Source organism: Haliotis cracherodii, unplaced genomic scaffold, assembly GCF_022045235.1.
Source record: "Haliotis cracherodii isolate W230 unplaced genomic scaffold, xgHalCrac1.p SCAF_2, whole genome shotgun sequence".
NCBI classification, from domain to species: Eukaryota; Metazoa; Mollusca; class Gastropoda; order Lepetellida; family Haliotidae; genus Haliotis; species Haliotis cracherodii.
This window is the reverse complement of record NW_027266275.1, coordinates 42,452,651-42,480,318: the sequence shown is the minus strand read 5'-3', so window position 1 is coordinate 42,480,318 and position 27,668 is coordinate 42,452,651. Positions and strand designations below refer to the sequence as shown.

The window sequence follows — 27,668 nt, the reverse complement described above, 5'->3', positions numbered from 1 at the left end:
CATAATAGCCTGGAGTTATTACATACTGGATAATGAAGGATGCCTCATACCATGCGAGATATTGTTCACTAACAAGTACATACGGTCATGTGCATATACATGTAGCAACAACTGTTAATGAAAGCGGGCTCCTGTGCCTCACTGTCACTTACACAAATAGCAATAAATCAGATTTTATCTCCCTGAAACAATTATATGCTGCACAACTCTCAAACCGGACGGTTTCTAATGGCCACACAATCCGTCTCTGGCGTATAGTATAAATCAAACATGCGATCAAATAAAATCGGCGTTATGGCGAAAGCAGCTCTCCGTAGAACGTATGTAAATAGCGTGCGACTGAAAGGCGTGGAATTCCTTGTGCATAGATGGCAAGACCCATTGAACGTTAGATAGAGCACTATGCGACCTCACTAGCCTTTTCAAATTTCACGACACCATTTTTTAAAGTATGAATAGAAAGAAATACACATTTATGCAATTTCTATATGCCTGATAGTGAAACCCCAAACGGGACAGTGGACATTCCAGTGTTTCTAAGCCCTGGCTCAGAAATAGAATGCGCCTTTGAAATTTCTTAAGTTACCCTTTTCCACTGCGTAATCGACGATGGGATACAATATTGGTTATAAAATCTAACATGTGTACTTGCTAGCTTAGCATGGTGCGTATTCTTTCCAGCACATTTTGTTCATGCATGTCAGTATTATAAAGAAGGGCTTAACCAGTTTCCAGTGATAAATATATGTGTGCAGGCAGTTCATGCAGTTGACCATTTAAAAAAAAATAAGCCTATCTTAATTAAAACTGTTAAACTAATCATTTAAGATTTTTTAATTCATACAGTTAAATGAAAATGCGTTTATGCCTTTGTAACAATTCACGAGGCTGTATAAAAGTAAAGTTAAATTTAGTCCCGAAAAAACTTAATCTATTCAATTTACCCGTAAAGTAAACCCTAGTCGCAAACCTAACTTATATATGAATGGTACAGAAATCAAAGATGTACAAAGTCATACGCACTTAGGTATGACTTTACAAAGTAATTGTACATGGAAAATGCACATTGATGATATTGTAAGGAAATGTTGTCCTCTGGTTAACTGTTTAAGGAGTTATAAATATCGTCTATCCCGAACTACCTTAGAAACTATGTACAAATCATTTATTTTACCAATTTTTTATTATTTGTTGTCATATTTGGGACAACTGTACTAATGAACACGCTATCTTATTGGAAAAATTACACTTAGATGCTCTTAGAACCATATGTAGCGCTGTCCGGGGTACGAGTCATCAGAAGATTTACAATGAAACAAATTGTAGGTCATTAAAAGACAGAAGATACAATTTAAAACTGGTAATGTTTTACAAGTGTGTTTTACGAGTGGGTTTCTACATACTGACATACTGACAGACAGACAAACAGTCTCACTCCAATTCACTACAACACTGTTACATTATAAAATACACGCACGGGCCACTCCGTGCGGAGTTTAAAGAGAATCTATTCACATATTTAGAATTTAGAATAAAAACAGAAGCTGAGTATCAGCTACATTCATGAACGACATACGATGGCGAGTTCCAAGGGGGGTTACGACAGAGCAACTTGACAGTCCTGTACGCAAGACAAGATTGATGTAAGTCGTTATAAACACATACTGCTAGTTAGCTAATGAACATGTACAACTATTATACGTATACATGAACATCAACCTAGCAGACGGTGGTGGTTACCACAATTAAACAATGTAGGCGTAAATTTGTATTCCACAATTAAACAACACAGGCAATTAATTTGTTTACCACATTTAAACAAAGCAACCGTTAATTTATATTCCACAATTAAACAAGGCGGGCGTTAGTGCCACATTTAAAAAAATCAGGTGTTATTTCATTTACCACAATGAAACAATGTAGGCCTTAATTTGTATTCTACAATTAAACAATGTAGGCGTTAATTTGTTTACCACAATTAAACAAAGCAGGCCTTAATTTGTATTCTACAATTAAACATGGCAAGCGTTAATTTCTCTACCAGAATTAAAAAAGCAGGTGTTAATTTCTTTACCACAATTAAAAAAGGCAGGCGTTAATTTGTGTACCACAATTAAACAATGCAGGCATTGATTTGTATTTCACAATAAAACAATGTAGACGAGAACTGTTAACACAATTAAACAAGGTAGGCGTTAATTTGTATACCACAATTAAACAAGGTAGGCGTTAGTTTTTATACCACAATTAAACAATGCAGGCCTTAATTTGTATACCACAATCAAACAATGCAGGCCTTAATTTGTATAACACAATTAAACAAGGTAGGCGTTAATTTTTATACCACAATTAAACAACACAGGCATTGATTTGTATACCACAATAAAACAATGTAGACGTTAATTGTTAACACAATAAACAAGGCAGGCGTTAATTTGTATACCACAATTAGACAAGGCAGCGGTTAATTTGTATACCACAATTAGACAAGGCAGCGGTTAATTTGTATACCACAATTAGACAAGGCAGCGGTTAATTTGTATACCACAATTAGACAAGGCAGCGGTTAATTTGTATACCACAATTAAACAATGCAGGCGTTTATTTCTTTACCACAATTAAACAATGTAGGCGTTAATTTGTTTACCACAATCAAACAATGCAGGCCTTAATTTGTTTACCAGAATTAAACAAGGCAAGCGTTAATTTCTCTACCAGAATTAAACAATGCAGGTGTTATCTTCTTAACCACAATTAAAAAAGGCAGGCGTTAATTTGTGTACCATAATTAAACAATGCAGGCATTGATTTGTATTTCACAATAGTGAGTGAGTTGGGTTTAACGCCGCTTTTAACAGTATTCCAGTTATATCACGGCGTGTCAGTTTAATGTGGGAGGAAAGCCCGAAGTGATGCAGGTCTCAGACGTTTACCACTTCGGTGAAACCCACGAGCACGGGTATGGTGCTGACAAACCTAGAAACATAATTGGGGCGAACCGGGATTCGAACCCACAATCATAGGTTTCTGGCGTGTCCAAGGGACGCAACTCTGCACAGCGAATCGCGGCGCCTTAGACGACTGGGCCACCCGTGCCCCGTATTTCACAATAAAACAATGTAGACGTTAATTGTTAACACAATAAAACAAGGCAGGCGTTAATTTGTATACCACAATTAAACAAGGCAGGCGTTGATTTGTATTTCGCAATAAAACAATGTAGACGTTAATTGTTAACACAAAAAAACAAGGCAGGCGTTAATTTGTATACCACAATTAAACAAGGCATGCGTTAATTTGTATACCACAATTAAACAAGGCATGCGTTAATTTGTATTTCACAATAAAACGATGTAGACGAATGTGTAAAATTTGTAAAATTCCGAATAATATTATCTTGGCCTGCGTTGCTACATTACTAGTACGCAGATTCCCGGATTGAGAATGAAACCCCGAGGTAATTATAGGATGTGACAGTGCTAATTGTTTTCCACCGAAAGACCATTTTTCATTTGCCGAAAGTATATTTCCCTTCGTGAACACGACTACCTTTATTTTATCCATATTAACATTAAATTTCCGTCTCTCTTTTTCTTATGACCATGGAAATGTTTCGTCACTGGTTCCTGTTGGACCTTTGTGAAGCTGGAATCTGGCTCAGATGTACAAAATATCCGGTACTGGTTTAATCTCGAACTTGGTGGGATGTAAAAAAACCCAGATGTGATAACAACTGGATAAAAAAATCTTATTCTCTGCTCGTCCTCGTCTGCTGTTAATATTTCCTCTTTATCTGTGAGGTCTGACCAGATGTACAAGCGCAAACCTTCGGGGCTGTGATCCTAGCGGACAACCAAGGAGCTCTTGATATGCCGACTGGAAGTACTTGGAATTCATAACGCTGCAAAATGAAGGTACTTCAGGCATACAGGATGAATTGGAATATGAAGCTTATTAACAACTGTCCCATCATCCTGAGAGTGATTCGTAGCTTTCTTACAGATTCCATCTGGAACTTGGGCGGACGGACGGACAACATATTCCTTGTTCCATGTCTGGTAGTCGAGAATCTAATACCATTAACAAAGGCAGTCCGATAGTGTATGGTTATAATTGTGTGTAGCCTGGCACGGTGCTCTCCTCTTCCCCCACAGCCAGTCCTTCCTCCTGTTTTATGCCTCTCCTGAAACTGTCCACGGTTGTCCCTTGTTTCTTCAGTGATCGGGTGTTGTGATCTATCATTCCACGTTGAGGTCTGAAAAGCTTCCTTTCCGGATGGACCATATCTCCTCTTTGGAGGTCCCCGACATCTTTTATCTCTGTCTTTAGTGCGCATTAGCTGCCAGGTTTGTGGTATAAAGCGGGAACCTTTCAGCAGTAATCACCTCCCAAATTTTACATAGTTTTCATTGAAGAATACCCGTAAAGATCCAGGGTAGAATAGGCCTTCACCAACCCATGCTTGTCATAAGAGGAGAATAACGGGATCGGGTGGTCAGGCTCGATGACTTGCTTGATGCATGTTATCGTGTCCCAATTGCTTGGGTCGGTGCTAATGACCCCAATCACTGGATCAACTGGCATCCTAAACCATCCATGGACGTGATCTCTGATTCTGGATTTTTTTTTAGAAAACATTTTTCCTTGAGAAAGTTGACTTGAATAAGAAATGAATAATCTTATTTGACATCCCCCCACCACCGCAATCCGTGTATTGCCGTAGTGGTGGTTCTTTCACGTAAGTGACTAGCCGTATGGTCGACTGTATCTGGGAAGGTCACGTGTTGTCCTGTGTGTCTGATAACGGTTCCACGGTCTTGTAATGGTGCTTGGTGCAACTTGGAAAAAAAACTGACTACGGCCGAAGATGATTCGCCTGTATGCAGTCTGCCGATGGCATTGTTGCGTTGGGCTTCCCTCAGTTGTGGCATGTTTTCACTGTTCACTTGCTGTATGATTGTGATGGCAAGCAAATAAAAAAACTGCATTTTGTTAGCCCAACAAGTGATGTTGAACGTGCATGTCATGTTGTGTTTTAGCACCAGGCTGTCATGTGGTTTTTGTTTGTGTGATTTTCCCCAAATTTCTGCAGTGCCTCATATTTTCCACATAAATCAATCCCGATCCATGCAGAATGACAAATTCATTTATGGTATCAATTTTGTATGGATATCGGCAACATCATCAGATACTTACAATTTTACTACTTTTGCATTTCCTTTTTTGCAGTATATATAATACACTGGACAATCAAGGTCTTAATCTTAACTTGTTTGTTTGTTTGTTTGTTGTTTAATGCCTCACTCAGCAATATTCCAGCTATATGACGGCGGTCTGTAAATAATCGAGTCTGGACCAAACAATCCAGTGATTGACATCATGAACTTCAATCCATGCAATTGGGATACACTGACATGCATCAACCAAGTCAGTGAGCCTGACCACCTGATCCAGATAGTCCTCTCTTACGACAAATTAGTAGCCTTTATGGCAAGCATGGGTTCCTGAAGACCTAGTGTATGAATATGAATGAATACATCTTGAGTGTATATCAAACCATATCATCTTGAACTGGGAATAATCACCAAATAGTTTATAAAATGATATTTTTATTAGTCAGCATCTGTACAGGTGCATCCTGTTTCATCTAACAGTTACTGAGCATATAGGAGCACTTGACATGACCAACATTATTTAAGTTATTTACATGAAACAGATCAATAGGACTTATAGGTGAATCAACAGCATTGGATGAAAATAATTTTCTTAGGTCGCTGAACATTTGTTCAGATTTATTGGATAAATAGTAAACGACATGAATGAAAACAAACACACTTAGATAACTATTCAAAACTATCATTCACACATGGACAGATTAAAGTAATATGAACATTTTCCACAGATACTATTACTGCACAATTACTGACATACCAGCACACTGCCACCAGTAACTATCATGTACGTATTTCCTGTGCCTGGGACAACATGCCAAACATAACATACCATAAAGCAAGTGGCCAATCTCATTCAAATCAGACCTTAGTTCTCTCTACTGATAAACAAAGATCTGGAGACATCCCATTTGGGGTCACGTCAGAACAACCTTTCATCCGACCAATCAGAGTGTCATTTACCAGATTATGAAAGTGACAGTCCGAATGTGATTTCTAATCATGCAACCTCGAAAACTTTAACACTGGGTAATCCGAATGATAGTTATGGGTGTAACGACCGAAACCATACAATCTAGACTATCTATTAGCCATTCCAGAATGTTCTTTTGTTCAGGTTTCAAATTTGTAATTTAGAATTTGTCAAAATATGTTTCAAAGTGTAGTCGCCAATTTGAAATTAGTGCCGTAAAGCTGGAGAAAGCTGCCTTCTGATTGGTCATTCAATTGGTCGGTCAAACTTCGCGCAAGGTTGGTCTGACGTGACCCGTAATGGGATGTCCTAGATGTTTGTTAAGCGGTAGCGAGAACTAAGATCTCATTTTAATTGAGATTGGTAAGTGGCAAAAGGTGATTCTTCCAAAGTATTATCAAGGAAGTTTTTTACTTGAACTTTTCCCTAGTTTTGCAGTCAGCAAATCTAGTAGAGAAGATGGCAGATGTCAGATATGCCACACTCTATTCAATCAGTCAATCAAATTCCAGCGATGGAAAGGGTAGTAACACATTGACCATTCATAAGTAGCATTCAAAGCAGCAATTTACCTTCATTTAATCTTTTTTTATATTTAATCCTTTAGATAAATGTGGCAAAACATATAAAAAAAATGTTTTCCAATTTTATTTTTACTTTTATTTTGAACACCAGCCATAGTTTGGATGGGTGTTTTATCCTTGAGATGGCATCAAACTGTTTGTCCTGTATAACCAAGACCTGTCACACTTTATCTCAGCACCCCCAGATAACTTCAATGTATCACCAAACTGCTAGTACTCCAGGAATTGAATCAATTGTTTCAGCATAAGACTATTTACTAATATTTTGTTAAATTTAATTGCCCTCCATAAGAGGCTTAGAGGTAGCATTGTTTATGCATTGTTTGTATATTGCAATGAAAAGACCTTCGTGTAAAGACTGGTGTCATTTCTATCATGCCACACACTCTCCCATTGTATCCATTCTACCAATATTTCTACTGATCATTCGCATCATTTTGATATACACGCCTCACTATCCATGCAACCAGAACCTATCACATAATCAACCCTCATCATTCTGACCTATCACTCTGTATCTAGCAGTATCACTCTGTTTCTAGCAATATCACTCTGTATCTAGCCATATCGTTCTTTATCCTGTCGGACTTCCTCTTGTCGTTTCAGGATAGCTGCGTTCTTCTCCTTGATTCTCCGGATGCGTCGCTCTAGCTCATCATCTGCTTCTACAAGAATGTAAACCATTTAGCATGTAGGCATTACATCATAATCCTCGACATGTTTCAATAAAGACTCATATGACTGTATGCACAATACTAATGCTGAAAATCTTTATCAAAATGGTCAATATTAGCATAACCCAACACAAGTTCACCTTGAATAATACAACAGATCCATTTCATCAACAATTCCAAAACTATTATAAGTATGTAAACAGTATCAGCTTGCAGAAGTCATTCCAGAGTAGGACAGCATGAACATGACAAAAACATCACATAAACAAATACTATGTCAAACGAGTGGAACATACATAGAATAACCAAAACTGTCTCCTCAAATGCTGCCATGTAAGTGAGACTTGCGCCGCCCCGGGACGGTTCACACAGTGTTTTTTTTCGAGTGATATAGTGCCTGTTCCTGATTTACAGTAAGCAAGCAATCCTATGACAAACACTGTCAACACAGGGAAGGGCATCTGTCACAAACGCTGCCTCAGATGGGCCAACCTCTTTGGACATGCACTCATACGTACTGATAGGTTTGTCATAAGTTCCAAACCTTGACACTTTGATAAAAACAAAGTGAGTTTGTGAGCGTGTTGAGTTTAACGCCGCTTTTAACAGTATTCCAGCTATATCATGGCGTGTCAGCTTAATGTGGGAGAAAAGCCCAAAGTGATGCAGGTCTCAGACATTTACTGCTTTGTTGAAACCCATGAGCATGGGTACGGTGCAGACAAACCTAAAAACATAGTTGGGGAGAACAGGGATTCGAACCCAAAATCATAAGTTTCTGGCAAGACCAAGGGATGCAACTCTGCACAGCGAATTGCGGCACCTTAGATGATTGGGCCAACCATGGCCCCGCTAAAATTATAATGACTTAATGACTGAAATATAATTGTTCAAAAGAACCAATGCCAATGTCCTCAACCATTGCATGCCCAGTGACTACACTTAGAAATGACAAACACAACATGCATACAACCCTGAGCATCACTGAGCAGCAACATAGCTCTAGCATAATTGAATACTGAGGCTACATGATGTGTATCACTTCTTCTGACTGTTGCTGCTCTGGCACAGGACAATCCAACATGTGTAGAAGGTTGTCAAGCCTTTTTTCCATCAGTGATTATACTGCCACTACTTGTTAAATCAGTGACAATCAATATCATCAATAAGTACACAATATATGAACACAACTAAATTTCGTCAACTATAAAAATGAAAAGATCTGATTATGCTTAAGAGACAACTTAACATTAACTTATGAAACTATGGATTGCACTTTAACTTGTGAAAAAGGAACATGTGATGTATGGAAGATCATAGAATAGACAACCTTTGCCTATGTAGTCACAAAACTGAATGAACATTTCAGGAGGCTTAACATACCAACATTGAATTTTACACCATAGTTTTTGCACATTACACAGTAACAACATTGCACTATAAACATTCATGTGACAGCTGTCATACCTTTCTACTGATATTTACCCAAGAAACAAGCTGAGAAATGAAACATTATTCTCTCAAACTACTGATCCATTGGCTGATCCATGTGTCAAATAAGCAGAATAAGATTTTAACAAATAAAACATAATTAAATCCAGACTTGTTTCATAAAACCACTCTAAAGGCAACAGCAGGAATTACATTTGAAGTTAAGTTTTTCAATTCATTCCACCAGCAATAATATTCAACATGTTGATTTTAAGACAGTGTTTCACAATAGAAAGTATATGACATTAAACACTCACAAAATTCAAAGTATTAACAAACCTTATATTTTTTTTCTAGTTCATATTTGGATAGCCTGCAACTAGAGTGTGAAGAGTTACTTCCCTTTATTTTAATAAAATGCCTGACATTGTGCATGAATAGGGCTGAAATTAGGATCTTAATCACAACTGGAGACATCCTTACACAACCTTTTATTCCATGAACATATTCTGTAAGTAATGTTTGGAGACATGATTTAACACAATCCCAATAAATTCAATTTGCATCCCAGCGTTCACATGGTCTAGGACATAGTAAAACAAAATAATACAACAAAAAATATCATTCTCACAGAGTTAGAAATTTGCATTAGTCCTGTAGTCCTTGTCAAACTGCCCAATAGTTAAGGAATCAAAATGACTAGTAGAAATTTGCCATTTTTGAGGGTTTTGTTATATGTTATCATTACAAGGACAAGTGGACTTAAAATGTTAGTTTCTACCACTGTCTCTTGATCTCAACACTTGATACAGATCTTTCTGTCACTTTGCTTATTACTACCCTACATTGTGTGTCGGATGCACTGTTAATCCAAGCATGGGATTGCCACTCAGTTAGCATTATTTTCATACTTATAGATGAATCTGTCATCCACTTTATTGCCTTATTTTTCACTCAAGTTTCCAAACATTCCTATTCAGTATGAATATACCACCAACATGATTAACATAGATAAACACACTGTGTACAGAACCAATACTTCCTAGTTCAACAATACAATTATCCAATCAAACAAGTTAAAGTTACATGAACAATAACAGTTAATCATGCTCATGGTACTTTAACTTGTTCGCATGTTTCGAAAACTTGGCAAAAATCCAGGACACTCTAATCTCAAAGGACATAAACATACGTGGAGAATCTTCTGTCACTTCTTCTGGAGACACTTGCTTCCTTTCTTTGGACTCGAGATCATCAAGAACATTCTTCCCATCTTCGGCATTCTTCTGTTTGACATCACCGCTTCCATGGCTGACTTTCAACTTGACTGATTCTGAGTCGGAGTGATGAAGCTGCCGACCTAAACGGTCATGGACAGATGCACGAGATCGAGATGGAACGTCTTTATCAGAGTCAACTGTCACACTTAAAGAGTTTCTATCTCTAGACTCAAACTTGGCTTTTCTTTCGGAATGTTCCTTAGTGGAATTTGTCTTTATAGTTACTGTATTGCAGTCATCAAACGCAGTTGTTACCTTTCTGGAACGTCTGTTTTGTTTTCTTCTCCCAACATCAGAAGAAATTATTCGTCTGTTAATAGAATCAGAATGTGATTTCTTAAGGAGGGCTAATTCTGAATCAGAGTCTTCATTGTCAGAGTTATTACTCTCTTTTAACCTTGAAGACTTACTCTTCCAGTTGTCTGTGTTTTGTTTACTGTTAGGCATCACAATACTGCTGGGCAGTCTTGGTCCATCAGAATCACTCTCACTTTCACCCAAAAGTTCAACGCTACGCTGCCTTCCACCACCTCTTCTATGTTTGGATGGAACAACATCTTTACGAGGGTCCCTAAATTGACGTCTTCTATCAGCAATTCGGTCGTGCTGAGTTGATGGGCTGCCATGATGATCTCGTCTTCGCCGACTATCAAATCGTTCGAGAGTGTCTCGGACTGGTCGGCTTCTGTCTCTGTTCACACCTATCCTGTTTTTATTTTCTCTTTTCCTCCATGCCCTGCCTTCTCCACCATCACTTTCACTGTCACTAATCTGAGCATCGACATCAGATCTCGAGTCATCTGATTCATCGGCAGTAACTTCTATCTTCTTACTTTCCACAAACTTGCTGTCACTTTTGTCTCTGGACCTAGTCTTACAATCAGATCTGTCTTTTCCCTGTAAGTCTTCTTTTTGTGGCTTCACTTCATGATTTTCTTTGGAACCACTTTTCCTTCGCGTCTTCGAAGCCTTCCTCTTCTCATACCTTTCAAAATCTTTTGAGTAACGTTTAGGCACAGGAGACACAGATCTAGATTTGTGATGTTCCTTTTGTCTCTTCTTAGATCGTGGCACAATTCCCTTCAATGAAATTGTCTTTTTCACTTCACTGATCCCAGACACAGGAGAACCTTCAAATTTTCTCTTCCTTGCTTCTAACCGTTTAAGTTCATTTGCTGACATATTTGTCTTGGACACTTCTTCAACCTCTTCCACCACTTTCTGAATATTACTATTTTCATACTCTTTTGATGCTACAGAGACTGTGGGAGAGTTTAGTAGATCCCCATCTTGTGGTCGATTACGGCGGTTTGTCAGTTTTTCTGATAGATCCCCTGCAACCTTGTCATTACCATTTTCCTCCTTCATCTTAGCTCTGTGATGTGCCAGTTTCTGTGAGAGATCAAAGCAGGTTGTTTGCGGCTCCACACTAGTCACAGCCTCAAGGATGTTTTTAGTGGTCCACTTCACAGGAGACTCATCTTCCTTCTCTGAGCTGGTGCTTAGGACCTGTCTGCGATCCATAGTTTCTTCAAGTAATCTATCAGTCTCAAGTCTTTCATGTTTTTCCTCTTCAGTCTCAGATTTAAGATTTACATCACTGTCAGACTTAAGGTCATCTTTTCTTTCATTTTCAGACTGGTCTTTAGTGTCACTTTCATCACTGGCACTGTCATCACTGGCACTCTCTTTGTCTTTGGACTTGTCACTTTCATAATCACATAAGCTGCTGTTACTGTCTGAGTCTGAGGACTTATCATTGTCTATTTCAGTGTCACTCTTGTTCCGATCAGATTCATTTTCTTTGTCAGAGGACTTACTGAGAGGAGCTATTCTCTCTTCTTCGTTTTCATCAGACTCCTCTTCACTTTCACTGCTGCTTGTATCAAATCTGCTGAACTTCCCTGATGCTGAAATATAGACAAACATGTGAAATATTGTGAAAAGGAGCTCATGCTAGAAATAACAAAAACACTCTTTTTGTGAAACACTGAGTGAAATAATAATTAAACTGCTTTGGTCCTGTATATTATTTGTAGTAGTATGAGAAAATTCTCTCAATGCTATTGGTTTGTAAATAACAGTAGCAGTCACCACTTTGAATATGGCAGCATGTTACCATAGTCTAACTCATATCTGGTGTCTTCATGTATTCAAAATTAGTAGTCATAGACAGATACATTCATTCACAGCTAAACACATGGTTAGTAAGGGTCAAAAACGATACTTCATTAACACTACCTGTAAACCTTGATAAAAACAAGATAATATGGTTAAATTAGGATCAGAATTGCTTGGGTAATCTACACACTTATTTCAAAGCATTAGTAAGGTAATAGACAGACAGAACCTATTTCATATTGCTGTGGCAAAGGGCAACACCAAAATGTCTGCATACCCTTTGGTCTAGATGGACTGGCTGTCATGCTGTTACTGTCAGATGTCCCTGAGCACCACTTGTCCTGTGGGCGCAGCAGCATTGGCTTCGACGTTTCAACTTTTGGCAAGGCTTTGAGTGTGTGATCAACAGATCTGTTCTCACTAAGTGATGCTTCCCCCTGCATTGGCATGGGGCTAATAACAATCAAGTTAGTACCACGAGGTGGTAATCCTCTCGGGGCATTTCCATGACTTGCATTCCCTCTGGATACAGATGCTCTAGATGCAGCACTGCTGTGTCTAGAAGCAGTCCCAGGGGGAGTATTACTTCTGTTGACATTAGTCATGGAAGCAATACTAGAAACACCACCCCTAGCAACATTTCTTCTATGGGCCCTGCTTCGAGAAGGATGCACTCTGGATGCCTGGCCTCTACCATAGGAAGGGTGATGATTGTGCTGGTGGTAGAAGTCAGTGGACTGGACATTGTGTACTTGTTGGTAGTTTGATGGCGGCTGTGAATACTGGTTGTGTACATACTGGGCAGGTGGCTGGCTGCTGTAGTAGTTTGGCGAGTGGCACTGGACTGGCTGTAGGTGGGTTGGGGCTGAGATGGATGTCGGGGGCGGGATACAAGAGGTCTGCAAGACAAATAGGTCATGAAACAATACCAATTAACCCTAGAATTCTAAAAAGCAATTTATTGGAAACAGAGAGCACATAAAATGACAGAACAAGTAGGTCATCAAGGTGTATGTGAGTTTTGTTTGTTCCTTAAGCCACTTTGAACAGTATTTCAGTTACATCTTGGTGTGTCAGAAAGAAAATCCAAAGTGATACAGACCTTAGATGATTACCACACGAGCATGTGGTATGGTGCTGACAAACCAGGAAATGTAATCATGGCAATTTCTGGCCCTGGCATGTCAGGTTTCTGGCCCTGGCATGTCAAGGGACACAGCTTTGCACAGATAAGTGGGCCACCTGTACCCTCAAGATATGTGTATACAAACAACTTTATCTAATATTTTTTACATTTGTATACTTATTCTGCATTATTCCTTTATGCATTCACTGCTTACCTTACAACATCTTCTCGAGGCAAGGGGGTAAACTGACTTTACAAGTCCAGTTTCCACCCTTGCGGAAATAGGCTGGTATTATGGAGTTACACTTTGGCTGGACTAACAAGTCTATGCATAGTCCTATCAAAATCGTGTAACGAAATCGAAATCCGGTTTGTTAACGTCGTGCAGATTTCAGTCGATTGCAGGATTTCCAAAGCATGTGCACTGCCAACTTGGGGTCAACAGATAACAAGTTTTTTTATCAACGTGATCATGTGATTTGATGCACTTTGCGATGTAAGACCTGTTTTATCACAATATAGATCTTGATTATTGAACCGATCGTCTTGACTGGGTGATGCCATTATTTTTGAAGCAAATGCAAGTGTAATGAGAGGTGGAATCTGGTTGGTCAATAGGAGATGCTTAGAAGAGACACAACTTCATAATAACCATTGGTGGCGTTACGATCGAGCCCAGAAATTCAAGCCTATTTCGGCAAGGGTGGAAACTGGACTTTTATAGTCAGTCAAAACCCTTGCCTCAGGAAGATGACCTTACAACAATAAGAAGACAGCCCAACAGCGATGGTCAGGGGTGAAGAAATAAGTCCATTCCAAGTCTCAATCTTATACGTACCATCACTGCTGTCATGTGACCTTGATGACAAGTCACCTTCTTCACATCACTGCCTGTCGCCTGAGCTTAAAAAAACATACTTTTGAGGTTTCTGTAGCCAAAGTGGGGAGGCAAGTCTGCGATGGGTGGGTCCTTAAACATGTTAATGCAGGATAAGTATACAAATTTAAAAAATCTTTAGATTTTACTAATTTTTTTACTTATCCTGCATTACTCCTTTATGCATCTGTTTTGGACGGTTTGGTGGTGGGTAAACCTTGAGAAATACAGAAATCTCAATAAATCACTACCTGAAATCACGACAAGTTGGTCCATAAACCGTGAGCCAGTAAAGTTCAGAAAAACGCAATTACGGTAGGGTTGTTCATATATCAAAAAGATCGTACATAGGAATTAAAGAGTAGTTCCCTTTATATATTTAGTAATAAAAAAATAATAGCTAGTCAGCTAATTCTTTACTTACTATGTCATAGAGCAGAGGTCTGACAAAAAAGTTTTTTTTAATATTCTTCCACTGGCTGAATCTCAGTGACTTGCACAGGGAAGTAGACTGGCTCTGTATAGGGCGAATTCATTATTTGCGTTGGGGGTTGGCAACCTGCTGGGCTACAACCAGAGGGCCACAACTTCACACGCCTTCGACGTCCTCGAGAACAACATCGCGAAGATAATGACTTGCGAAAACTGTGTCGGACCTCCATAAACATCCTTTCATGATTCTTCTAATAGAGCAGTTGCTGTGAAAAGCCATGGTAGAGGCTAGCGCCCTGATCTCATGAGGGTTTGGTGATCTCGTGAGCTTGAAGGATGAATGCGTGTAAGCACAGGGATATGGTGGTGCGACTAACTTTGGTCGGGTATAAATAACCGCTTCCTCAAACCACAGCTAGTCTTGGAATGGCAGATGAAAACTCGAAGTGCTCGCACCGGACACAGGAGAAGTTCACTCTCATCTTTGGCTCCCACAATAGTCGATATTGGTGGGATGGTGAAGGAACGATTGGGTTGGCCTCGTAGTTGATTTTTTGCTATAAAATCCCAGCACAACCCGAGATGTAACGCTCCATGCGTCCCATGCTCAATGCAGATGCATAGAGGGGCTCGAAGAGGGGCCCTTGCAAACCTCAAAGTACCATGTTCAAGCCCCAAGCAGGTGGGCTGGACTTAGCCTTCTGATCCTCAAGCCTGAATGATCATAGTAGGGCCTGAAGATCCGGGACCTTAGTCATCTTGTGTTTTTCCGGAATGGCCAACACTGAGTTAAGCGCAACCAAATACGTAGTAATGGTGCTACCTATCACGTGTCTTTGGGTACGCAAACGTAGGAGGTATTCGGCTATGAATTGTGGAGACACAGTAGTAAGGTCTTGATTTTTTGCTTCTGGTAGAGGGATGATAAGCTAGAGCTATAGATTTTGCTGCCTGTGTCGAATAGCCCTTCACACTTAACGCCTTTTAAAGACTAGGTGAGGTGAAATGGGGTTTAACGTCGCGTCCAAGATTATTGCACTTATACAGCGACGTGCATGTACGTGTGTGTGTTTGTGTGGCTGCTTGTACTAGTCCGGACTGGTGCCGATTTATAGTGCTAGCTCACTGAGATACCATGCCGAAGTTTAACATGAATACTCCACTCAGACACAGTATACTGACTCCGAGCCGACCAGTCCTTGTTTTAGCCCCTTAATGCCGCACGCCAGACAGGGTAACAACAAGTACCATCATTTAACGTCTTTTGATATAATGCGGCCGGGGATCGAACCCCGGACCTTCCGCTCTCCGGCAGACGCTCTACCACTAGACCACGGAGGCGGTCCTTTTAAAGACAAACCAAGCATGCAGACGAAACCTGTCTGGCATTGGATGAGGCAATTTGCTGTAAGGGTGGATGAGCAGGTTGGACCACTCTAGATTTCTGAGCTTGACGAACCACCCTCTCGCCGGCCACCAGGGTGTGACTAAAGCCAGAGCAAGATTCCCTGTCTCCTTGATCTTTTGTATCACCTTGGGAAGTAGAACTTCCTTGGCGGAAAAGCGTATGCTTTTGGCCCTTCCCAAGGGATGCTGAACGCGTCCACCGCCCATACCTGCGGATCCGGTAACGGGGAGACATATGTCATGAAATGGTGGTTTTGGCAAGTAGCAAACAGGTCGATGTTTGGTTACCCAAACTTCCGAAGCAGTAAATGGAATACTTCTGTGTGAAGTTTCCATTTGGTGGGAGCCACCCTGTCTGGACGAGGTAATGCATCGGCCAGTATGTTTCGACATCCGGGGATGTGCTATGAATTGTAGTTCCAGACGATACACTAGATTGAAAACCCTGAATGTCTGTTGAAGCAGGGAGTGGGAGTGTCTTGTTCCCTGATTGCACAGGCACCACACCACAGTGCTGTTGTCTGTGGATATTGCGAGTTGGACAGACTGTAGCTGATTCTGCCGATGGTATATGGCCAGAATTAACGCTTCCAACTCCCAAAGTTGTCTGTGTGCCACTTTTGATGAGCGTCGGACCATAGCCCTGTGGCTGTCTGGCCTTGCAGGTGAGCACCCCTTTCCTGAAGGGATGTGTCTACGAACAGGTGTAGACTCAGGCATAACCCGGATAAAAAAGACCCCTCCTAAGGCATTCGACTCTACCGTCCACCAATTGAGCTAGAGTGATGGCCTTGTGTGGATCCTGACGCCTGATGTAAGGGTTCAGAATTTTTATAATTGGGCGCAGTTGTAAGCAGCCTCTGCTGGTTAAGTCCTGTGCCGAGGCGAGTTACCCAAGCAACACCTGCCATTGGCGAAGCTTGCATGGTTGGTGTAGTGCACAAGAGGTGTAGGATTTTGTGCCATCTGTCCCTTGGTACCAACCTTGATTCTAACTCGTACACTCAAGGATGTAGAAGTGGTGCCGGAGGTCCTATCACACCTCTGGCCAAACAAAATACTACAAGGATAAACCATCAAGGAAGTAACTCCTAATCTCTCATTGAATGATGGTCTGAGTTAATTCAATAGTGACAATAATTAAATATCCCACCGCTGCCACCAAAATGTCACGTATTGAATCAACCACAAACACAAATGAAGTTGTAATACAGATTTATTCCCTCCCTTAAAGTAATTTTAAATCCCAATAACAATATCTAAATTCAAACTAATACCAAATTAACTAACACAACTAACTAAACTAGCTTCTCCTACCAATAACAATACTACCACCTACTACTAATACTAATATCTTAATACTAACAGTACAAATGTCTACTACTAATAATACAACTATCTCCTACTAACAATACAACTATCACGATACACTATCCTAATACTAATAGTCTACTTCTAAAAATACTAACACTAATACAGATGTTCTAAGAATAACACAACTAATACACAGTAAAACTTTGTGTGTGTATATATATACAACAACAACACACAACCACAAAAAAAAACAACCAAAAGATACAAAGCCACTCCACTGTCACTGTCACAACAGTTCTATACAGAACTTTAGAATCTCTGATGTTATTGAGCAGTTCATACGAGAATTCTTCCTCGTAATAACGAATGGTGATCTTTCCACCCAGGCGATGTTGTCCCCACGGAGTTAGGGGTGCCTGTTTACATGGATGCCACGGCTGTGTTCATCCTACGATGTGCCACGGAGACGAAGATACTTCTCTCCTTACGTTGGGTCGGAGAACTTCTCTCCTTACGTGATGTTGGAGGTTGTTACTTCCTCCTACGTAATATCGGAGGTTCTTCCCTCCTACGCACTCTAAGGTTAACCGGCCAGTTCCGGGACACTACAATGTAATATACGCAATTACAGTCACTGAGGTATGTGTCACTACCTCACAATACATACAGCCATGCACCAATACTCCGATTTACATATTACTGAGTTGAACTGTTTATACTTTGATCATGTTGTGGTTATTTGTTACAGTGGCTTTACGCTATTACCATCAATATGTGTATATAATTACGTTGGGAAAAAATACATAACACAAATTTCTATCCTCTAAAATACAATTCAACATGAAACAATAAATGTAAAAACTTACGCCAACCAGAGTAGAAGTCTCCCACAATATTAGTCCATGCCTTACATGACCATGCTGATTCTGGCTGACTGTACAAATTATTACCCTGCCCCGCTATTTAAACTGACCCCAAAGCCCAAGCTACCCCTGACCTCCCTATTGTTACACCAATTAACTCCCCAGCTATCAGCCGTACCCAGTCACGCTTCCCTGAACCTAACCTGTTCCCATAGTATTACCTGACAATATCTAAAAACAACTCGCTAAGCTTAATATACTAATGTAACCATACCGTAATACATCTATCTGAAGTACTAACATATAATTAAAATATACAAGATTATCTGTGATCTTGACAATCCTGATCTGTCTAGAACAGGCCTCCGATGAACTGGACCCAATACGATGGAGTTAACTCTGACATAACCTCGTTGATTACCCATCTCAGTTGATATAGTAGCTGTCTGGGGAATTCCCGGTGGCGTACTAACGTTGGCGTGTGTTGATGACACAGGAGACAGTCGTCTATGTACAACTCGAACCAAATGCTCCTCAGGTATATTCATATTTATAGGCTTCATTACTCGTGTAAACAGCCAACGGGCTACCAAAATGCCACATGGGAGCACTGCCCACTGGTAGTGAACCCTATTGAACTGGAATTTGAGGAACCTGCGGTCAGAGGGATAGCTAGGTATATGCAGATAGGGATCCCACAGGTCAGGACTGATCAAGGAATCAAAAGCCTTTAGTCTGGTTCTGAGCAGTCTCAACCTGGTGAGGCCGAAAGTAAGGTGGATGCTTCAGGTAACGTTCGTTGAACACGGAGAGATTGTGAATCATTTTCATCCTTCTTGGGTACCAGGAAGCTGGGGTGCATACAATCTCTACCGCTGAGTGTGTCTATGTTGGCTTTTAAGAGCAGATGTTGCTTTCTTGGATAATTCCAAGGCGGTGGAGCGGTGGAGCTGTGGTCAACAGTGGAAGTACCTCTACACCTTGATGATAACCGTGACATAGTACGTTGAGTACGTAATCTTCCTTGAGGATGCTCCAGTTCTTCCAGAACTGATTCAGTCAACCGCTTACGGGGTAGTCGACAATTGGGATGGCTGGGGGCGGGAGTTCCTAGTCATGACTGTCCAACACTTCAGTGTTTTTCTCTGAGGTTTTCCTCTGCCACACCCTTTCAACTGAAAGGAATCCTGGTCTTGGCCTTCCTTGAGAGACGCGCATCTAGGCTTATAATTGCCTGACTTGCCCGCTCGCTGGGATAGACTATGAGGGACATGCTCTAGAGCCTTGAGCGCCGTCTCATCCCGAGCGTAACTGGAAACTTTGGCGTGTGTGTTTGTGATCTGTTCATTGAACCGAGAAGTAGATGACCAGGGTTGCCGGAACAGCCTGCGCTTGAACTCAGAGTCCCAGGTAGATAGCACTAAATAGCCAAGGCCGCATGTTACAGTAATCTCCGCCAGCGAAGTTTTTAGGTGATTTTTCTTGTGATCAATCTGATGCTGTTCGAAATCCACTATAGTTTGGAAATGATCAAATTGGTTAGGGTTGTCTTCTGATAGACCCTACTTTACCACACGTGTTGACGATGCTAGGGCTGACAAAGGTTTCAATACCGGTCTGATTTCCGTTTCAATAAATGCAAAACTGGTATCATGTACCTTAAGAGTGGTTGGACTTGTAGAGTGTGTCATCCTCTGTATGTCCTCATCCAAACAATGAGCTTGATCTGCTACTGCAAACTTATCCTTCCTAAACGAGGGTGGCTTAAATGACAGTGCAAGTGTGAGGTTGAAGAAGTCTTCATCCAATGACCTAGTAATATCTGTCAGCATAAGGTCAGCCGGACATCGATGTAAGATCAGTGTTCCTGTTTCCTGGTAATTACCGTTTTTTTACCGGTAAAATTATGCTAGGACCGGTAATTCATATGCCTGCCAGTCATAATGGACCGGCAAAAAGTACCTTATAAATCTTTGTTGTTGAACACAAGATCAATGATATTGAATAAAGCATGTTTTTCGAACGAAGCCAGCTTGTCTGTTATCTGCAGGGTTCTCCTGTTGTCTATTTTTAGTGCAAGAAAATAACATTACGCTTTGCTTGGCGGTTAAATATGTATTTGTAGCGACTTAGTCTCGAACCAAAGTGACATGGCTTCATCAAAGCAGACGAAGCTTTTAAATTTTTTTGGTGGCAACCCCGAGAATCCCCGCAAACGTACAAATGATGAATTAGAAAAGTCATCCAGTGATAGTACTGATTGTGACGGCGGGTAAAAAAATCCCAAAACTGCTACAAAAGGTAAAACGTCAAAAATCAGGAAATTTCAGGATGACTGGTTGAATGAATTTAAATGGTTACACCACAAGTCCAAAACAGAGACGATGTTTTGTCATATATGTGAGGCAGCAGGGAAGCTGAATGGGTTCAGCAAGGGATGCATTAACATGTAGAAGTCGGCTATAAAAGAGCACAGAGACAGTAACAGTCACCATGACGCTGTTTTTAGTATGTCAAATAAAAATGTCATGTCAGGCGTCTGGTACAGGATATAGGTGCGCCATAAACTGCTGCCAAATGGATTGCATGAAGTTTTGCATCCAATTGGTGTTCTGGAAAGGTGTTGACGCCCGAGTGTTCATCTGCTGGGCTGGATAAATTGTTGGAACAGCGCTAAGCTGATCATGCATCGTCTGCGTGACATTGTACGCTGTAAGCCCTGGGACTGATGTCATTGTAGAGGCGCTTGGATATTAGCCAGGCGCTGCGCCTGGCGCAGGTCCCTGAGATGCAGTGCTCATTGCTAGATCATGGCTTGCACCTGCCCTACCCCCATCAAAGTGTCTTGAGACGGTGGCGCTGATGGCGCAGATCTAGCAGTGCTGGATGTCTCAGGCGGCTGAAAATTAGGAGCAGTTACGATACTCACAATATCCTCCGGTATTGTTGATTTTGGCAAAGAGTGCACTTCTGCAGTCACGGGAGCCATATTACCAAACAATGATAACAGCTGCATGGTGATGACAGAAACATGTCCATCGCTATCCAGCAATTATGACATCTTCCTCACCACACCACCTGATTGCTGCAAAATTTGTTTGTGAGTAACCTGCCTTTATATTGTAAAACAATTACAAGAGTTTGGGGACCAAATCTGTGTGCATGCCAAACAACGTGGATGAGGATCTTAGGTAGATTTTTTTGCCCACGACACTTAGTACAACTAGCAAGCATAAGTTACACAATTAAAGAAGTGTTGATGAAACGGGATTGGAAAAGTGCCTTAGAATTGAACAATATTCTATCGGCAAAACATTTTTACGAGTTGAAAGTGTATACAACGATTGATATACACAACTCAATGTTATGCCATAGCTACTAGTATTTAAAAACAAATGAATATGTTATACACATGTAAGCTGAGATTTGTAAACAATTTGACTACTTTGGCAGGCAAACAACTGTAACAATTCAAAATGGCGGACAACAACAAGCACGTGGTGGGGAAAAAGACAGAGTCCTTTTACGCCTATTAATCCACATAAAACTACACAAAGATGGTAAAAGTAATATGAAAGGAATACATCACCCATCGCAGATCAATTTTAGAATGATAGCCGAAAACTGAAGGTCTAAATTAATCAAATTTGAACAGCTCCGCTGGGACACGTCCTTGCTGTAGCGCGACAGGCAGTGATGTGAAGAAGGTGACTTGTCATCAAAATCACATGACAGTGGCGATGGTCCTTATAAAAGTGGGACTTGGAATCAACAACATCATTATTTCTTCACCCAAGACCATCGTTGTTGCGCTGTCTTCTTGTCTTCATAAGGTAAGCAGTGAATGCATTAAGGAGTAATGCAGGATAAGCAAAAAACATAAATCTTATTATTAACATTAATTAATACATCAAACTTAAAACACAACCACCAAAGGTTAAAACTGGGAAATAAATGAAGCACTACAGAACTGAATTACTATTAGAAAATTAGTACTGTATTAGAAAGAGGGCATTGCTGCTGGCTGGTAATGCTATGGCAGCGGTAATGAACACTAGATCAGGTTTGGACCTAATGATTCTTCAAAATAATTGCTATGAGAATTTCAGTGAAGCTCTGTGATTATTATTTCAGTTCTATAAGCCAAAAGGTTTCAAAGATTTTGCACAGACATCAGATAACATGTTGAGTGAGATATGAATAAGTTGTGGCACAAAAAGGACAAATTACTAATGCAACCAGTATACTCAATAATGCAATATACATTGAATAACATTGCATCTTGTACAACAGTTAATACAATACACTCTCACATGAAATATCAACTAAATCCCTTCATAATTTTTCAACAAAACCTATTACCACATGTGGATTGACTAGAGTTTTCTCAAGGGTCCTCAGAGCTGCTTCTTTCAGGGCTTTCAGATCTTCATCTTCTTCCACCACAGGCTTCTGCTTCTGTCAACATAGCAGGAAGCAGGAACTAGATGAGAGACATGCTGACAGTCTATACTAGTGTTATGTCCACTAGTTTTACTTAATAATGCAACGATTGTGGACAAAACTTAAAAGTAAATGTTAGTAATGAGATTAGACCATGATCAACTTTGGTAGCATCACTTCATCTTCCTCAGTTCATTAATACACCTTACACTGTAGCCACTAGTCTGAAGCCTGAGTCAAATTTTGTTTGGTCTAGTAAAATCAGCTAATAAAATACCATATGATAACACAAAAATGTACTAAAAATGATGCTAAGAGCCACGTTTTGGGATCGTAAACTCAAAGTTTTTGTACGTCTAGTGACCACAATTAGTGATGAACATTTATCGTATTCATGCTCAATATTCCAGCATATCATATCTCCATTCCATTAAGATAAATTCATTGCTGAGTTCAAACACATCGGCGACAGAAATTCTGTGCTAGTATAGTGATGCAGGAGATGGAGATAGTGACATCACCTCTGCTACAAAGCTTTGGTGATGAATGGTTCCAGGGTATGCAGTATATGAAATTATTTTAAAACCCCCCAAAAAAGTTGGGCTTGTGATCATAAATGTAGCCTGCCTATCTTCAAAGTTATCTGCCCACATTCAAACATCATAAATATGGAAAAAAATGCTAAAACTAAGAAACAAATCGGATCTTGATTCAGCTGAAGAAAAGCTAATAATTACTTGAGAATCTATGAGGAGTTATAATAAAACTTATTGACTTAAAATTATCTGCCAGACAGTCGGGCAGGTAGACAAAAATTTCCTGCAGTACAACAGAAAGGTTACCAGCCATGGGTAGGTGGGCACATCGGGCAGGCAGTTATTTCGTACACTAGAGGCTATGTACATCATAATGGAAAGAAGATAAAACAAAAGCATGATAATCGAGGATTTACTGTAAAATTTAATAATGGGAGCATAACTTACATTTTTCATAGAAGCAAGTGCAGCAAATCTCAAGGCTGCCAATTCTTCATCCTGAAAATATACAAAACAATGTTACTGTGTAATAACAAACAATACAAAGACATTCAGAGTGAACTACAGACTTGAGGAAGATGTGGAAGACAGAACCAAGAAGAAAATTTGAAAATCATGATCTTTGTGTGTAAATTATTAATAATATGCATTTGCAATAAAAACACACATTATTTTTCAAATGATAAACAGATAAGAGATTACACACATAACCAATAATTTCTATCCAGAATTGTGTTTCTGCTGATTTACTCCCCAAATTTAAACTGTTCAACACTTGAATGTATCCCTGTAATCTTGCATGATAGTCTAACTGTAGATTATTGGGACTCTTGCAACTATATTTGGTATGTCCCAACAGCATTTTTTATTGCATAAATAAACACAATGAGGACTTGGGTCACCAGAAAACCCAAAGCTGGTCACAAGAGGTGACTGAGTTGGGCTGGGTGGTCTGGTGCACATTGTGCACATTCTGCAAGTAATGACGTATACCACGGTCACAAGCCAATTTGCCTATCACGTGACCAGACTTTTCTCTGTTTGAAAACAAAAGTCCTAATTCTGAAATCAGAGACAGTGTGTGGGTTGGGTTTACACTGCTTTGAACATTATTCTAGTCATATCACAGAATGAAGCTTGATGTGGGAAGAAAGCCCTTAGTCATGCAGGCCTTAACGTTTCCAGTTTTGGTGAAACCCACACGCAGTATGGTGCTAACAAACCTAGAAACATAATTGGGAGAACAGAGATCGGAACCTACAATTATATATAGGTTAGGTTTCTGACGTGCCCAAGGGATGCAACCCAGCACAACGAATTGCGGCATCTTAGATGTTAGGACCACCAGTGCCCCCTCTGAAATAAGAGCAATCCAGCCTAATGAAAGCATTTCAGTGTGATTTGGAGATTGTTCTGTATAATTAGATAGATATGCTTCTACAACTGTGACAGTGAGGAGTATGACAATATATGTTTACACATCAAAGTGATAGCATCCCTAACTCTCCAAAGGACTTTTGGATGTCTGCACGTAGAATCGTACAACTATTGTAAACAATGGATAAATATGGTAATGATAGTAATTTGTCATATTTTAGGGTATTTTCCATGAGTTTGTTCAACATTTCATGGCATGTTAATCTAAACGTGAAGAATTCAAAAATTGAAACACAAAAATGAAAAACTTATTCTAATTAATTGAATAGATAGTTTAAGAGGTGCTAGGAGAGTGGTCTTTGCATGTAAATAATCCGCACTCATCAATATGGTGTAAAATGATTGGTCAATCTTATTCATGAGACAACTTTGAAACCAGTGACTGTCTTGACAAGGCAAACACCATGGTTGCTAAATCTAAGGACTTTTAAGGGGTGCTAATATGAGTCAAAAGAAGACTTTGTTGTAAACAAATATGTACATGAGGTACATTTCTTGTATCTGTTCCAACAACAACTAGTAAAGCTGAAACAATGGACTATGTAATCCTGACACGTTCTTGTATCTAACTAACCTGTCTCTACAGTCTTAACTAGAGTAGCTGAAGTATGTACACTTCCTGACTTCTAGTTATCTCCCAAGCTTGCACTGAAACAATTTTGTGATTGTACCCAGATAAATGTTATGCAATGATCTAGATGGCTGTTTAACACAGTACTCATGATGTTCTTCAAATGAGGGCTGGTCAAAGTTCTAAGCCTGACTAACCTTCAACTAAGTGCATAAGAAAATGAAGTAGTCAATGTAGTACATTGTTTGAGTAGTTCATTGCAAGTGTATTTGGTCTGTTGAGGCCTTTTGTATATTAGTGACAGACAGTTGAATGTGATAGGGGTCCAAATGGACACAGAAATGGAAAAGAACGAGTACCCGGCAGTCATCAAGTTTTTGACTAAGAGAAAAGTACTCCCAAAGAAATTCATGACCACATGTCACAAGTGTATGGAAATAAGTATCCTGGCTAATCCACTGTTAAATGTTGGGCAGATATGTTTAATGCTGGGAGAACAAGCCTTGATGAAGACACAAGTCTAAGCCATGGATCCATTGAAACTATTATTCATGAACATTTACAGAGGAATAAGACATCTGCTTGTGTGGTGCTAAAGTTTCTAAATTCTGATCTTAAGGAAAACAGAACTGACACTGCCAGAGAAAATTCAGAGCTGAGTGAGGAGGATTATGTCAAATTCAAAAAGAGATTAGTAACGGCTGATGAAACATGAGTCGACCACAATGATCCCGAGTCAAAACGTCAATCCATGGAAAGGCACAATTCCACCAAAAAAATACCAGTCTTCGAGATCAGTGAAGACAGTTATGGCCACTGTATTGAGTGTATTCTGGGATGCATAAGGTGTGATCCTTGTTGATTACTTAGACAGTCAAAAGACGATTATCTGTGCCTACTATGCTGATTTGGCGCTGAGAGATTCTATCAAAGAAAAGTGGCAAGGAATGCTGACTGCTGGAGTTGTACTCCTTCTCACACCTCTCGACTTGCAAAAAGGTGTTTGCGACAATGTGGGTTCGAAGAGCTTCCTCACCCGCCAGACCTGGCAGTAAGTGATTTCCACCTGCTTCCTAAACACCTTGGTGGAAAGCGCTATGATGACAATGATGTCCTCAAAGCTGTCGTGAATGGGTTTTTCAGGGTGGTTTCGGAAACTTCTTCCTGACTGGAATTGAAAAGCTTCACTATTGATATGAGAAGTGTATTGAAAAACAGGGAGATTATGTTGAAAAATAAAATTTAAAACACTTTCACAATTGTTGGTTTTGTTCGTTAGGCTTAGAACTAGTGACTGATATACTTATTTGTTTCTAGATTTATTAATAAACTTCAATATATATATATTACTGATCTATGATAAGTAATTTTTTGAGGATGCAGAATGCACTGGGTCAATAAATGCACTTGGTGACTGGAGCGTGACTTCGATGAAACAGAGCAGGGGATAGCTGAGGTAATCATATTTCTGTGCTGCTAACTATAAACGATTTTAACATTGCCTTGTCACTAAAAAAGAAGTACAACCTGTCACAGTTTGTTTTTCTAACAGATCCTGTACCCTTTAGATGTTTCCAATCCAGTAAGTACATAGAGAGTTGCATAATCAAAAATATAAGCACACATATTTGAAGGGAAGTGTTTTGGGGACTACGATTCCTGTACATTATGGCAAGGTCTTGATGTGGATGCAAATATAATATTAATATTAATATCTGGAATATATACTACTGGGAACAGTCTTGGCTGCTATTTATTGGCATTATTCCTATTTAGAAAGACTTCCGCCTGTATCCCCCCTCGAAAGGTTATGTATGTAGGCACTCTGCTCAATCATTTTAATTATATATATTAATATATTATAATATCTATTATGGGCGGCAGACATTCGTATTTTTGTTAAGTGTAGGAGCTTATGAGTCATGTAGAGATCCTCGTGTCGCAAATCACGTGTTGAAAACTAAAAGATAGTTCACCTGTGTGTACAACTCAGTACAAACAGAAAAATCTTGTGATTCGAATGACATGAAGATCATGCAATGAAAACATCTAATAACACTAAATGATGAGCAAATAGTTTTTTTGCCAGTGCTTTTGGGTACTGTTACGCGTTGGATAGTTACAAACACGACGAGTACGCGGGAAGCAGTTTGCTCTGCTCTGAGATGCAGATAGTGTAAACACAATGTCAGAAACATTCAAATATGGGATCCAGCGAACACTGCGCTGCAACCCATGATACTTGCAAAATGTGATGGTAATAATGTCTTTAGAAAACATGAAAAAGCTTTCATAGATAAGGAGGAGTGTGGCAAAGTTTGACACCATGAAACATGAGTACCTCTTCATCCGACGCCATTTTGACGATTAAAGGTTCGCAGCCAATGTTAAAAAATGAATTGTTTCATATAAAATCATATTACTCTAC

The 27,668-nt window shown here is 39.8% G+C and overlaps 1 protein-coding gene across 1 annotated transcript; it reads right to left on the bottom strand.

Moving 5' to 3' along the window:
* Nucleotides 1-5,626: 5,626 nt before the first annotated feature.
* LOC139468124 (peptidyl-prolyl cis-trans isomerase G-like) lies at nucleotides 5,627-27,599 on the bottom strand. The gene is made up of 6 exons (XM_071249880.1): nucleotides 27,582-27,599; nucleotides 23,680-23,730; nucleotides 22,616-22,711; nucleotides 12,512-13,133; nucleotides 10,026-12,023; nucleotides 5,627-7,393 (listed from the first exon to the last, which is right to left on the bottom strand). The coding sequence occupies exons 1-6, from the start codon at nucleotides 27,597-27,599 to the stop codon at nucleotides 7,287-7,289; spliced, it is 2,892 nt and encodes a 963-aa protein (XP_071105981.1). The 3' UTR covers nucleotides 5,627-7,286.
* Nucleotides 27,600-27,668: the final 69 nt, after the last annotated feature.

What these genes read in the sequence shown, in the direction of transcription:
- LOC139468124 (XM_071249880.1), bottom strand. An exon ending in CACTTGCTTCTATGAAAAAT is followed by an intron (nt 22,712 to 23,679) that starts GTAAGTTATGCT and finishes CTATGTTGACAG; the next exon opens with AAGCAGAAGCCTGTGGTGGA. An exon ending in CTCTAGTCAATCCACATGTG is followed by an intron (nt 13,134 to 22,615) that starts GTAATAGGTTTT and finishes TTTGTCTTGCAG; the next exon opens with ACCTCTTGTATCCCGCCCCC.